At 40.7% G+C, this 12,955-nt stretch overlaps 2 protein-coding genes across 3 annotated transcripts in view; one reads left to right on the top strand and one right to left on the bottom strand.

Moving 5' to 3' along the window:
• The first annotated feature begins 330 nt into the window (after window positions 1-330).
• Window positions 331-5,179, top strand: cd226 (CD226 molecule). Of its 2 annotated transcripts, none has more exons than XM_069667389.1 (6): window positions 331-485; window positions 1,164-1,487; window positions 1,664-2,041; window positions 2,389-2,491; window positions 3,695-3,749; window positions 3,967-5,179. In XM_069667389.1, the coding sequence occupies exons 1-6, from the start codon at window positions 422-424 to the stop codon at window positions 4,096-4,098; spliced, it is 1,056 nt and encodes a 351-aa protein (XP_069523490.1). In that variant the 5' UTR covers window positions 331-421; the 3' UTR covers window positions 4,099-5,179. The 2 variants fall into 2 exon arrangements, with proteins under 2 accessions (XP_069523490.1, XP_069523491.1); XM_069667390.1 differs by having other exon boundaries at window positions 334-485; window positions 4,904-5,179.
• A 4,168-nt stretch (window positions 5,180-9,347) lies between these two features.
• The window catches only part of dok6 (docking protein 6), a 58,433-nt gene continuing 54,825 nt past the window's right edge, over window positions 9,348-12,955 (bottom strand). Inside the window, exon 8 of the mRNA XM_069667658.1 lies at window positions 9,348-9,551. Within this exon, the coding sequence (XP_069523759.1) occupies window positions 9,397-9,551 (155 nt within the window). The 3' untranslated portion in view covers window positions 9,348-9,396. The remainder of the gene's footprint in view (window positions 9,552-12,955) is intronic.

Genomic DNA, 12,955 nt, shown 5'->3' with positions numbered 1-12,955 from the left:
CTTCGAGGTTAATTGCTAACATGTGCATGCTAACATGCACGATGAAAATGCAAGCATGTTGATGCTTAGCAGGTATATCTTTAATGTTCACCATTTCAGTTTTGCTTAGTTTCGCTTTCAAGATGAGCTTTCATTTCAAAGATTTGCATCCTTAAATCATGATTTCAAATTTTGAAAAGCCCAAAAATGACTCAGTATGGATCCAACTCTGCAGAATCATGCCAAAAGCTCGCCTCCCATTCCCAGCCCAACTGATAAAGTGCCCCTCTGTGTGGGATGAGCTAACAGTGGGCTTCCGTGAAGTGTGCCCCCCAGTTGCTCAAGTGTTTCTCTGTAGCCAGAGAGCTAGCAGGAAGTGCAGCTCGGGTGCCTCTTTACTCGTCTCATCAATGCAGCTTTCATTCTCCCTCGGTGGGGCAAGATGGAAGCTGTACAAAAGGACCACTGGTACTTCGTGGTACTCATCTTTCTTCCTTTTCTTAAAGGTAAGAGGTTTCTATTTATTTCTTAGATTAACAAGCTATCTCAGTATAGGAAATGTGTCACATTAAAGCACTATTATGTAGAGTGGCTTGTCTTTCAGGAAACTAAAAACTGAATCCAAGTAAATAGTTTTGATTTACTTTTGTCAGATTCAAATCTTTAATTCATTATTCCACAATATCTTCTGAGTTTAATTGGTCTGAAAGATTGTTGGAAAGCTTGTTATTCTAAGTTTTTTGCAAGACATTATTATTCTAAACCTGCCAGAGCTCTCCCAGGGGCATCACTGGACTTGAAATCAGTTGTCATTCAGCTTGGATAAAAGGCTTCGAAAACTTGGACGCTTGATCACCAACTATTGTCAGTCGTGTTTGTGCGTACTGGCTCAAATTAGCCTAATTAGCATTACCCGAGGGATGGCCTCAAAGCTCTGAATGGCTGTGTTAATCTCTCACTAGAGGAGATTTAGGAGGGAGAAACATGTCTCACTAAGGTGTAAACAATCTCTTAAAAGTTTATGTCTCATAACTGTTGTATATGAAACATTAAAAAGTTAACAGCGGTAATAATCCTTCAAACAACAGTTTTTCTTGTGTTTATGTTTTTAATCTGCTGCACCTTTTTATACAAGTCATGAAGTTCTGGCACGTATAATAAACAGAAATCTGCTCTCTATCCAGTTGCTGTCCAGCAGAAAGATGCCGTCACAGTCCGTCTGGAGGAAGGGATGGTGTTCGACTGTTTGTGCCCCTGGAACGGCAACCTCAGCATGGTGTCCTGGACCAAAATACCAGACAAGGAGCCGATAGCCGTTTTCCACCCAGAGTATGGCGTGGCCTTTTCTCACCATTACCGCGAGAGGATAGAGTTCCTGAGGACAACGCAAATGGATGGAAGTATTTCCATGAGGAACGTCACTCACCAGGACATCGGGCTTTACCACTGTTCTGTTCAGACCTTCCCTCAAGGCCCGTGGACCAGGGACATTCAGGTGGAAGATTTAGGTAGGAAAGTATGACCAATCTCAAATCACTGCTCATGCACTGAATGACTGAAAAAGTAATCAATGCTTGAAATGAAATGCTTTCCTTACCGCCATGCGGTTTGATTTCCGTCTTTCCGTTCCTTTACAAACTTTTTGTTTTGTTTTGTTTGTCCTCCACTTTATTGTGTTTTTCAGATACACCCCCAGAGGAAGACGATAGCCCAGAGCCAACCCCAGAGGCGATCGAGACGGACACAGAGTTGGTAGCAGAGCCGAGCGACAACCTGACCATCAGCTGTAACCACGAGCACAATGGCACCGTTTACCAGGTCATTTTGGAGAAGATGCCGCGCGGCCAGCCCTGGAGCATAATCGGAGTGTGTAAGAAGGTGGAAGGAGGCCTTGTGGGCGAAGACTACAGCGACAGGGGCAGGGTGAGCTGTGCCGACAGCCTGGATGTCAGCCTGCACCTGACGGGTGTTGTGCCAGAAGATGGTGGTTTCTACCGCTGTACTTTCAGCACAGATGCAGGAGTGCAGACCACAACTGTGCTGCTTACTGTGCCCCCTCCAGGTATAAACATTAGCTTCAAACATACACAAATATGAGGTCATATGAGTGGATTATTTTGAAGTTTGTTATACGTAAAATGATTAATGGATGCAAATACAGATGAAACATGAGTATAATAACAATTGTGGTGTTAATCGTACACAATCCAGCAGACTCAGTTGAGACCACAACATCCTGTGTCAGGCTCACCCACTAGAGACTTGTGTCTGCACAATAATTTAACACTTTGATGTGATGTTGTATCTGAGAGTCATGAGCAATGAAGGAGTAAAATCACAGCGTTCTCTTGTTTGCTTTCAGGCTGTTTTGGTCCTGTTTTCATTATTTTCTTCTTATTTTGTAACCAGGTGGATTCAGCCTGTCACTGTACATGATGTATATTTACATCGGAGCTGGAGCTGCTGTGCTTGTTCTTTTCTGCGTCATCCTTACACTTGCATTGAGGCACAGGTAAGATCCCAGAGAGTGATTCAATCTACATTTAGGAAACAAAACTCTAATAGTTATGGGTTGGTCTATTCTTTGACACACAATGCATGGGTCGTTGGAAACAAAGGGCTGAGTAACATGGTCTAAAAAGATTTAATTGGGTTCGAACATTAATAGCAAAAAACTACAGCCGGTCTTACAGCTCTGTGTAAAGCTAAATGCTAACATTAGCACGCTTACATGCTCATATTGAAAATGCTAGCATGCTGATCTTTTGCAGTTTATATTTACTGTATTTATTTTTACCTTTTACTGTGGCTGAGGATTGGCTCATGATGTCATTTGCTATTAAAAGTATTCATAAATCAATGTATTTGACAAAATTCAATTTAGATTCAATGAATAACAAGACGAGGTCAGAACCTAGTATGTGGCTGACCGCATCAGGTCAATGTCCGCTTTCGTCTGGACTGTCCTCATGAGGCCGATGACATGTTTGAAAGCAGGTGCGCACTGCGGACGTAGATGAGGACAGCGGACGAGAAGCCCCGCTTACTCCCTGAACAAAGTATCCAGAACCATATATACAGAGAGTTGCATCAGTGGAGGTCCAATATAATCCATGATCCGCCATTGCGATGTCACAACTAACTCTCTCTATGGCTGTGAAAGTACCGTCAGTCACTCAGTTACTGAGTCAGTTACGTGTCGGGCTGACCCCAGCTGTCAGTGGACAGTGGCTCCAAAACTGTTTGGATTGTGATCAAAACAATCTCTACTTGAGACCTGTGTTCCTGTCATCCGTGGTTTTCATATATCTAATGGTTTGGACCGCCTCAACAAAAGAGCATTTCGTTATTCTATCTTTCCTGCCCTGCTAATCATTTACTTCTCTATCTTGCAATCCCTTGGGGAGATGTTGAGCGGCAGGTTTGAAAACACTACAATGGATGTAAAAGTCAGGGGAGCATCAAAGTCATTAGGACTTATCCTCCTAAAAAAAATCCTTTCAAAATGGCAAAAGTTTTCTTGGTGATCCGTTCTTTGCTCTGCTGCTAGCATGGCTGCAAATGTGATTCTTCTCTTTCATTACCTCTATTCATAAGAAATATACACATCAGAAATCATCAGAAAATTGTAAAGTTGCATCTTAAATAACCCGCTGATGCTTTTTATTTGTTGCACCACAAGTGTTTACTTCATTTTGTCCAATAATGACCACAGGAAGAGGAACAAGAGGGAGGAGTACAGAGTCAAACTGCACCCATCTCAGAGTCAGGTGAGCCTCACCTTAATTATCATATCCACTCTTGTCTTTGCGCTCGACACCTTTAAGGCTCTTCCTTACCTCCTCTTCAGACATGCACTAAATTATAAAACTGTTCCACTTTATTAACCCATCAGAAACATCTAATCTTGTTTTATTCTGTAACTAATGCATCTTTACTCCTTGTATAACAACCCATATACTAATACAATCTACCACATATTCACAGCCTAACTTCTACGAGAACGTCCATGTGTGTCCCAGGAATGCAAAGAAGTCCAGGCAGAAACGAAATGACCCGGTCTACGCCAACCTGCAGGCTGTACGATCACACAAAACCAAAAGTCAGCGCCATAAATGAGTACATAAATATGACGTACTTATCTGTGCAGATTTAAGTATATATTAGCAACAAAAGCATAGAGGAAAAGTGATCATAATTATTTATTTGAGTTGTAATAGGATACAGGGACCACACTGACACTGATTAATCATCATACTGTGGTTTAAAACGAGCAAGCAAAATGTTGCCTGGTTCGCTGACAGGTTTGTTTGAGTCCCACTAATTAAATGTAGTATGTACTTCATAATTACTGTTGAGGAAATATTTGTTTTGGGCAAAACAATACTTGACAGTTACCGTCATGCACACAAAGGCCTGGATAATCTGTCTTTTCACTTCCCCCGATGCCTGAGTAAAACGATTGACAAAAGCCCGTGTAATTGCTCTCCTTTAACTTTCATCCCTCCTGGTTTCCATTCAAAGCTTGACAATGGTGTCTAATCATCTAACTGAAAAGAAAAGCAGTCACTCAGTACTGTACCATCACTGGAGACTGTTGCTATCCCCAAAGGGCTCTCTGTCTAGGATGGCTGCATTCTAGTTACAGCACGCTCTTATTGTGAAAGCTACTCTAATTAACTAATCCTCTGCTTTAGTTAAAATGACTCCTTATACTCTACTCTTACAAACTACTGTTTATTGATGAATCCTTTGGTTCTTTTTTTACTGTCATTCATACATTTTTTTACATGTTGTATTTATTACTTCTTAATTATTTCAAAGCCTGCCTATATTAGCTCTTGTAAATCGTTATTTTAGGTTTATGATAGTCCCTCTGAGCTGTGTGTTGTTTATGTGTAATCTGATTCATTTATGTCCGTAGAAATGGAGGCAGTGGCAGAGGCAGTAATCGATATGCAGGCAAATGTGGACAAGTTAGAAATGTGGAACACAAAAAGGGACAATTTATTTTGGAAGTTTTTTTCTGGCATCACCTCATCTTGCTGTTCCTAGAAAAACAGAACAAGCTGCAAGTGTTTTGTTTTGTTGTGTTTGTGACTGTGAAACCTGTGATACTGTGTGGGTGACCAGCAATACTGAAACTGATGTGTGTGACTGTAAATGACTCCATGTGGTACAAATAAACCATTTCCTCTCATGTTTGTGGTGTGTGTGATAGGAGGAAACAAAAGAGAAAGAAAAATCATGAATGTCTTACTGTTCGAGTTTGTGCTTGAATTTCAAAGGTTATATTTTGTTGAATTAATTTTCTTATTGTGTGACAAAAAGAATGATGCCATTCATGTGGCTGTATGATTATTATGAAGCTACTGCTAGCAGTCAGTAACCCTACCTTAGCATGACTGGAAGCTAGCTAGCTTAGCTCTGTTTCTATGTGACCGCACCACTAAAAAACACAAAGCTACATGTTGCTTGTTTAGTCTGTATAAAAGCTATTTCTCAACAGTTTTTGTCCCTGTGAGGTTGCCAGCTAACAGCAGAGGCTACAGGAAGTGACTGTGCCGTTCTAAGAAATTGCCCAGTACACAATCCTCCATAACCCCACCAATTGTCATATTCTCTTTTTTTTTTGTTTAAAGTGTTTGGAACATTACACATAACTTTAGAGGTGCTAGTTGGCAGACTTTTTTTTAACTTTGGAAAGAGCCAGGTTAGATGTTTCCCACCCAAAACAAGATTTTGTGCTAATGCTAAACTAACAAGATGCTAGCCTGGTTTCTGCACCATATAAGGGGAATCAATCTTCTGCCGTTACCTGCTACAAGTTAAAACAAACATCTTACAATTCCATGTAGTGAAATTTTCTTACCTTGCCTCCAAAAGTTCCTGCTAGCTTAAAAAAAGAGCTAACACATGATAGAACATTCAGTTTATTACCCTTTTATCATCAAAAACATTACATATGTACATTTAGTGAAAACTGTAGTCCTACACTCGATGTATTCAAAGTGCTAATAACATATAACCTGACAGAACAGAACACAAACATGGTGGACACAATTACAATCATGTAGCAACAGATAACATGTCATACCTACGAACAAGTGAATGGCTACAATAAGCAACAAAAATATCAAATGATAAACACATTTATCTAGAACTTTCTTCAGACTTCTCAGTTTTACTGGCTCTAATGGTCCAGATGTAGTGGAACTATTTAACACACATTTATTTATCACACTTGAGCTAATACTCAAGACAACTACAGGCAGAAATGTGGCCAGATATGTCAACGACATCCTTTCTATGTACTGTTACTGACGGCTCTGTGATGCAGACATATTGTAGATGGGTACTTTGTTTGAGGCTCAAATTAATACACAAGTTGAGCTCGTTAAATACAATTTACAAAATAAAGTGACTGACAGCAAAACCCAACTTCCAACACAAATTAAGTGCTTGTACTTGTATCTCCAGTTCTACAGGAATCATTTCTAAATATTAACAACAAAAAAACATTAAAATACGTGATAACAACACATTAAAGGACTGATTTGCTGCCTCAAACTGATTGTCATTTGAATCCTTTTTGATTTCAGAGTCGTTGCCGTCTGTCTTTCTTTCAAATAAAAAGAACCACTTTTCCCACAAATACCTAAATACCAGAATATGTGTCAGTTGACAGCCACCAACAGGCAGCAAGTGTTTTTCTCACCTCTATAAAAGAGCTCTGGGTAGGTCATGGTTAGAAGTGTTTCCGGTGTGATTACTCATTTCACAGCTGGGTCTTCAGTGTTTAAGAGAATATTCAGACTTCAAAATGTATTGAAGGTTCAGAGTTAAATTCTGTCCAAAGACGGCGATGCTTTGGGCAGGTCTCACACTCTGCGGTCTGTGTTGGAAGGCACTTCTTACTTGAGGAGGACAATGCAGAGAGCATTATCGTCACAGCGGTCATGTACTCAAATTTCACTCGCATGCTACAGAAAGGATTCATTGAAATATTTCATAGGTTTCTGCTGATTTAGCCAATTTTAGTGACTGTGACTATATTATTTTGTTCTGGTTCACATTGCTAATGTATGGAAAACAAATGGTTTACGCTACCTGTAACTTAAAAATATGTAGCTGTTTTGCTACTGGGTGTGTTTTTTTAATCATGTTTATCCTAATGCTCAACCATTTTATTTATTTTTAAAGTAATGGTTATATCTACTTTTTTTGTGTTCTTGACAATATTTGGATGAGAAGATTGACTCCACTCTTATGACTGTATGCTAAATATGAAGCTAGTGCCAACAACTGGTTAGCTTAATTAACTTAGCACAAAAACTGCAAGCTAGCTATGGCCAGCTATGATTACAAAGTCCACTAACCAGCAACTCTAAAGTTCACAGATTAACACTACATATTTCATCTGTGTATTCAGTACAAAAGTGGAAGTGTAATAAGTTGTTTTAGAGGTGCAGATGGATGGATTTTGTTAGCTTCAGATGTAGCAGGCTAGCTGTTTCCAGGTATATGGAAAGCTTAGCTAACAGGCTGCTTGCTGTAGCCTGGCTTCTTACCTCAAAAAATGTTATACGGTATGTAACTTTAAAAAAATAAGTGGTTGTCCAGCTACTCTGTAGGAAATTAAGTGGTTTTCTTTTTTAATCCACATTGTGTATGCTAATGATGGGCCATTTAATTTATTTTTAAAGGAATAGTTATCTAATTTTGTGTCCCTGACAATATTTGTATGAGAAGATTGATACAACTCTCATATCTTTATGCTTAGTATAAAGCTAGTGCTAGGTTAGCTTAATTAAAGTAGCAGAAAGACTGAGAAAGCGCTAACGTAGCTCTGGTAACAAAGTCCACCTACCAGTGCCTCTAAAGCTCACAGTTTTACACTACATATATAATTTGTGTCTTCACATACAAAAACTGAATCGTAAAAAAGGTTTTTGTTAGCTTCAGATGTAGCAGGCTAGCTGTTTCCAGGTGCTAATGGGCTGCTTGCTAGCTTCATAAGTCACAGAAGATTGGATTGTTTTCTTGACAATATTTGTATGAGAAGATTGACTCTACTCTCATGTTTGTACGCTTAGAATGAAGCTAGTGCTAGGTTAGCTTAATTAATGTAGCAGAAAGAATAACAGCTGATGTTGCTATGATAACAAGGTCCACCTACCAGTGCCTATGAAGTTCACAGTTGTACTCTACATATCTCATTTGTGTATTCGGTACAAATGTTTAAGCATAAAAGCAACAAGTTGCGGTTTTACATAGCTAGCTAGCTATTTCCAGGTAAGGTCGAAAGCTAAGCTAACTGGCTGCTGGCTTTAGGCTAGCTTCATGTGTATTGCTCAGACATGACAGTGGTATTAAACTTCTCCTAGAACTCTTGGGAAAATAAGCTTATTTCCTAGACTTTTGCCTGTTTTTGTGTGTTTCACTGAGCAACGAGTTTCTTAGCAATTTATTGATGCTAATATGTTTTTTTCTAAATTTTAATACGCCTCTCCAGCAGGGCAAAAACAACAATTATATCCTTTTTATTGCCACAACCCTTGTCTGTCTTATGATATCATTATTTACTCCTGCCTTGCTCAACTCGCCCCATCAGCTCACCAAAAACTTTGCTTCTCTCTTTTAGCTAACAAACCAGTTATAAATACTGTGTATGGGGTTGTAGAAGAGCTAGGACGCTATTAAACCCAAATTGCTCTGCTAGTGTAATGTCGGTCTGGCAGTTTAAAGTAGCGGCTGTGAGAGGGTTGCATTCGATCATTTCTGACTCATCAGTCCACTCTTACATCCTCGAAGTGCAATTCTGAATGACTTTTTCCCTTTGCTGGTTCTAACCGATTAAGGGCTTTAGCTGATTCATCACTGCCATCAACGTTGAGCATTTTTTGTGTGTAAGGCATTGATCAATTTCACATTTCGGAGAGGGGGCGAGCACAGTAAGTATGGGAGGATTACGTGTCAAAAAACGGTGGAGTTTCTCTTCAAATGGTTGCTGAGGCAGCACATTGTTGGAATGAGTCTGATCTTATTTCAGCAATTTCAGAACAAAAGCCTTTTTTGAAATTGTTTTACAGTGAAACTTGGTGTGTTATTACCTCAAACTTTTTGTTAGGTGTAGTGCAGTGATTTAAAAAAGGGAGTTCTGCTGGCTTTAGGAGCATAATGAGAACAAAAAAACACTTCAAAACTACACTTACAGGATTTTTGGCGCAATCTTTGAAGCTACTGCTGCTCACACAACAAACAAAACAAGGACTTTTCACAATCCTTTTCATGACCACGCGCTCTACAGTTGACACCAGTGATCCAAATGATATATTACACATGTCACTATACATATTTCTACATCCTTTCTACAGTTTTGGGTAAAGTGTCCAGTTTTGAGGGAGACATTCTCTGTCATTGAAGGGGTCTCAGGCTGCAACTGGATTCACAGCCACTAGAGGGCGACGGCGCCTCTTCCTGGTGCTGGCTCTGTTCCTGTTCTGGCTCATCAGACAGAAAGCTGGGGAACGTCTGCGCTCGAGGGATGAAAGTCAACGACAGGCCGCTTCCTGTTGGGGGGAAAAAAAAGGTGGAGAAAGAGTAAGTGGAGCTTTTTTTGTTTCCAGCAGAATTAATTTAAATCTGTTTTATTTGACTGATCTGACATGAAAACAAAAGGTCTTGTTTTCCTCGACAACATATTCATGATACAACTGTTGCTTGGTTACTGTCCATGCTGATATATTTATAAGATAGCAAAAATAATCTTGGCATAATTAAGGAAAAATAATCCTTTTTAACCGTTTGATGTAGGTGTTGCTCAACCTGAAGTTAGATGATGGAAAATTAACCTTTAACCTCAAATACAAAACTTCACTTCTCTTTTTTTTTTTGTCTGCTTACTCCTCCCGTTCCTCGCTCGCTCCCTCTCCACCTTAATTTAAATTAATTGCTCCAATTTGTTCTGCAGTTCGTATTAGTTAACTGCACCGAGAGTGGGGTAATGGATACTTGTGGGCGGAGGGCTGTTCTGTGCAACTGTGCGACCATTAATAATATATTAGGATGCTGTTTGGAGATGTGCTCAGCAAGGTAGGTTGAGGATAAAGTGGCTGGCAGGCTGCTGATCATGCACCGTACAAGCAGGAAGTGGCCACTGATTAATATTTCAGAAGGTGTAAAATCTAATGCTGTAATCAAGTCCAACTTAAGCATACGCTACCTCATAATACAAGTGCATGTCAATATATTTAAATCTATGTACTTCGGAGGTTAATAGACACACAGACAAATAGATAATTTTCTCTCCTTCAAGTGCTGCTGATAAATAATAATTCAATGCGAACACACACACTCTTTTTTCCTTGTGTGTTCGCCGGTCACGCTGCCACCAAAGGGAGTCGTGCTCAGACCGTGAGACCGTGCACCGCCAACCTCGCCACGACGCAGAATATAAAACATGACCCAGTCAGCCTGGCAATCAATGTCAAGTGGCTGCGTGAACGCGTCGACAGAGGGAGTCACGGAGGGGAGAGAGAAGTCTTGTTAAAACCAGAAAAATGTGTGTTGCAGGGAAGTGATGCAGAAGTAAAGAAAGAAGGAAAAAAAGTATTTCCTGTGCGAGTTAAGGGAGGAAGACACAAGAGGGGCTGGTGTGGGTGTGAGGATGAGACCAAAACAGAGGCAGCTTTACAGGTGAGTCATACCCCCCCTACACACACCTCTGTCTGCTCGTCTTTCCTTTCCACCACTACCTGAACGAGGGAAAACCACGATAAGGCTCCAGCTTAAGGTTTTAAAAGCAGCTTAGACTATGTACTGCAGGTTAAAAAAGGGGGACACTTTCTCTCCCGTCTCCGCTATACTTAATAGATTGCTGAAACGAGTGATGCGCAACCAGGCATATCCTTCTCACATCTTTGCCAAGACAATCCCTCCCCTCGACCAAGGCCAATTTACGCTGGAAAAAAAGGGGCAGGAAGCCCAGTGCAGACATCGCCTCCGTCATAACCAGCGCCGTTTATGACGGAGATGTCTGCACTGCTTTTTTAAAAGGAGACGCAAATGTAAACGAAAAAATAGAACCAAAAACACGAAGAAAAGAGGGTGTCAGCATCCCTCCTCCTCTTCCTCTTCCTCCTCTCAGACAGTGATTTGTCAGTGCCTTTTCATTACCAGGGAAGGTCATGTCATCCTATCTGGCCCGGGGTGGCAGCTGCTGGGCCGGAGCAGACAGGACGGGCAGGGAGGGCACTCACACACACTCTCTGATAGATACAATGGCGCTCCTGGAAACACAAGCACCTTTTCATGCATGCGTGTAGACGCAAACACACACCTGTCTGCACCTTTCCCTCTGCGCGGTGCCATAACCCAGCTGGCGTTGTAGTAACAGCTGTAACCGGAGAAGGGGAGGCTGGGTTATGCAATCTGCTGACGTGAGGCGCCACAGGAGTGACGACTCACTGAATAGAAGATCTTTGGGATTCAGATGCTGGAGACTTCCAAATAATCCACCAGAGAGACGCCAAAACAGTTAAAGTCACTTTTACCTGAAATGAATTTTTCATAGCGTTTTTTTTTGCATCCAAATCGACTACATCTCCTGTCGCCTGTTGCAGATAAGAGAGTGTTATCATCTTGTCCCTGTGCCTCTGATGCTTGCTCCCTCTCAGTAAAATCCCCTCGTATCACTCCCAGCCGATCAAACCAAGAACAGCTCTCCGTTCTATTAGAATTGCTAATGCTTCGGCACTAAACTGTGGAGCACAATGAAATGTGGAGAAAAGGGGAGCGAGTGTGTGTTTGTGTGCGAAATGGCAAAAAAATTACAGAAAAATGGGCCCAGAGTAAAAAAAAATACGCGCATACTTGCTCCTTTTCCATTTCACTATTAGAGGCGGTAATTGAACCATTTCCGACAGGCATGGCGCCTTTCGCTTTTTCAACTCCAGAACTTTAAAGTGCACTTATTTGTATGCATCAGCAAACTCGGAGAACACAGCAGTTTCAGTGAAATGCAGAAGCATGAATAACATTAGGAGAGGAGAGGAGGAAAACAGCAGAAGAAGAAACATTGTGTTGTAGTTTAGTTTCTGGAAATTAAAACATCTATGTTCACTTCGTGTTTCATAGAGCTATATAGAGTGTGATTCCGTCCCTACACCACCTCCACATCCCTCCATGTCTTCAAGACAAAACACATTATTACTTTCAATTACAGCAAACGAGGCTTCCGGGGATGTTTTTTTGATGCATTTCCAGCAAAATAAAAAGCAGATGTGAAATCAATTTAAATAAAGAAGTACCTCTCTGCCAGCTCCCCATGTCAACACGGGCAAAGAAATAAACAAAAAGGTGAATAAACCTCGACGGGACAGGAAACTGTGTTCCTTAATTATTCCCCCGGACCCGCGGGGTATTTGAAAGCAACCCGAGCATGACTCAGCAAATTGACTGTGCTGATTGGATATTCATCATGCACGCAGGGACGCAGCCAAGCAGCTGAAGCAGCCAGCCGTCACCGTCCAAATTCCTGGTTTCTTACCTCCATTTGCTCCCAAATCCATTTCAGCTAATATAATCATTATGACAGAAAAATAAACTGATGTATCTGTTAGTGATTTCCTGTTGAAGCCAACATCGACTACTGCAGGTGAGGAGCCCATTCAAGTTGATTTGCTTGAACCACATTTGGCTCTTTAAAATACTAAACCTGCAGCCATAACCACTTTATACTTCATATGTAAAAGTACCTAAAGACTTGTAATATGTCTTAAATATCATTATCTGTTTTATTTCATAAAAATATCTGTTTTAAGTATTTACTTTGGATTGATTGGTGCTGAAAGTTGTTGGATGTCCTCTAGACTGCTACATTTCACTGTGATAAAGTTTATACTGCTGCAGTCGATTCATTCAGTTGATTTCTACAAGTTTAACTGCCTCATATACAGTTATAACTTCATCTGAT

The sequence above is a fragment of the Semicossyphus pulcher genome, unplaced genomic scaffold, assembly GCF_022749685.1.
Source record: "Semicossyphus pulcher isolate SPU_LCO1_2020_fin unplaced genomic scaffold, fSemPul1.0.p SCAF_18, whole genome shotgun sequence".
NCBI lineage: Eukaryota > Metazoa > Chordata > Actinopteri > Labriformes > Labridae > Semicossyphus > Semicossyphus pulcher.
The sequence above is the reverse complement of the archived record's forward strand: the minus strand, read 5'-3'. Positions and strand labels throughout refer to the sequence as shown.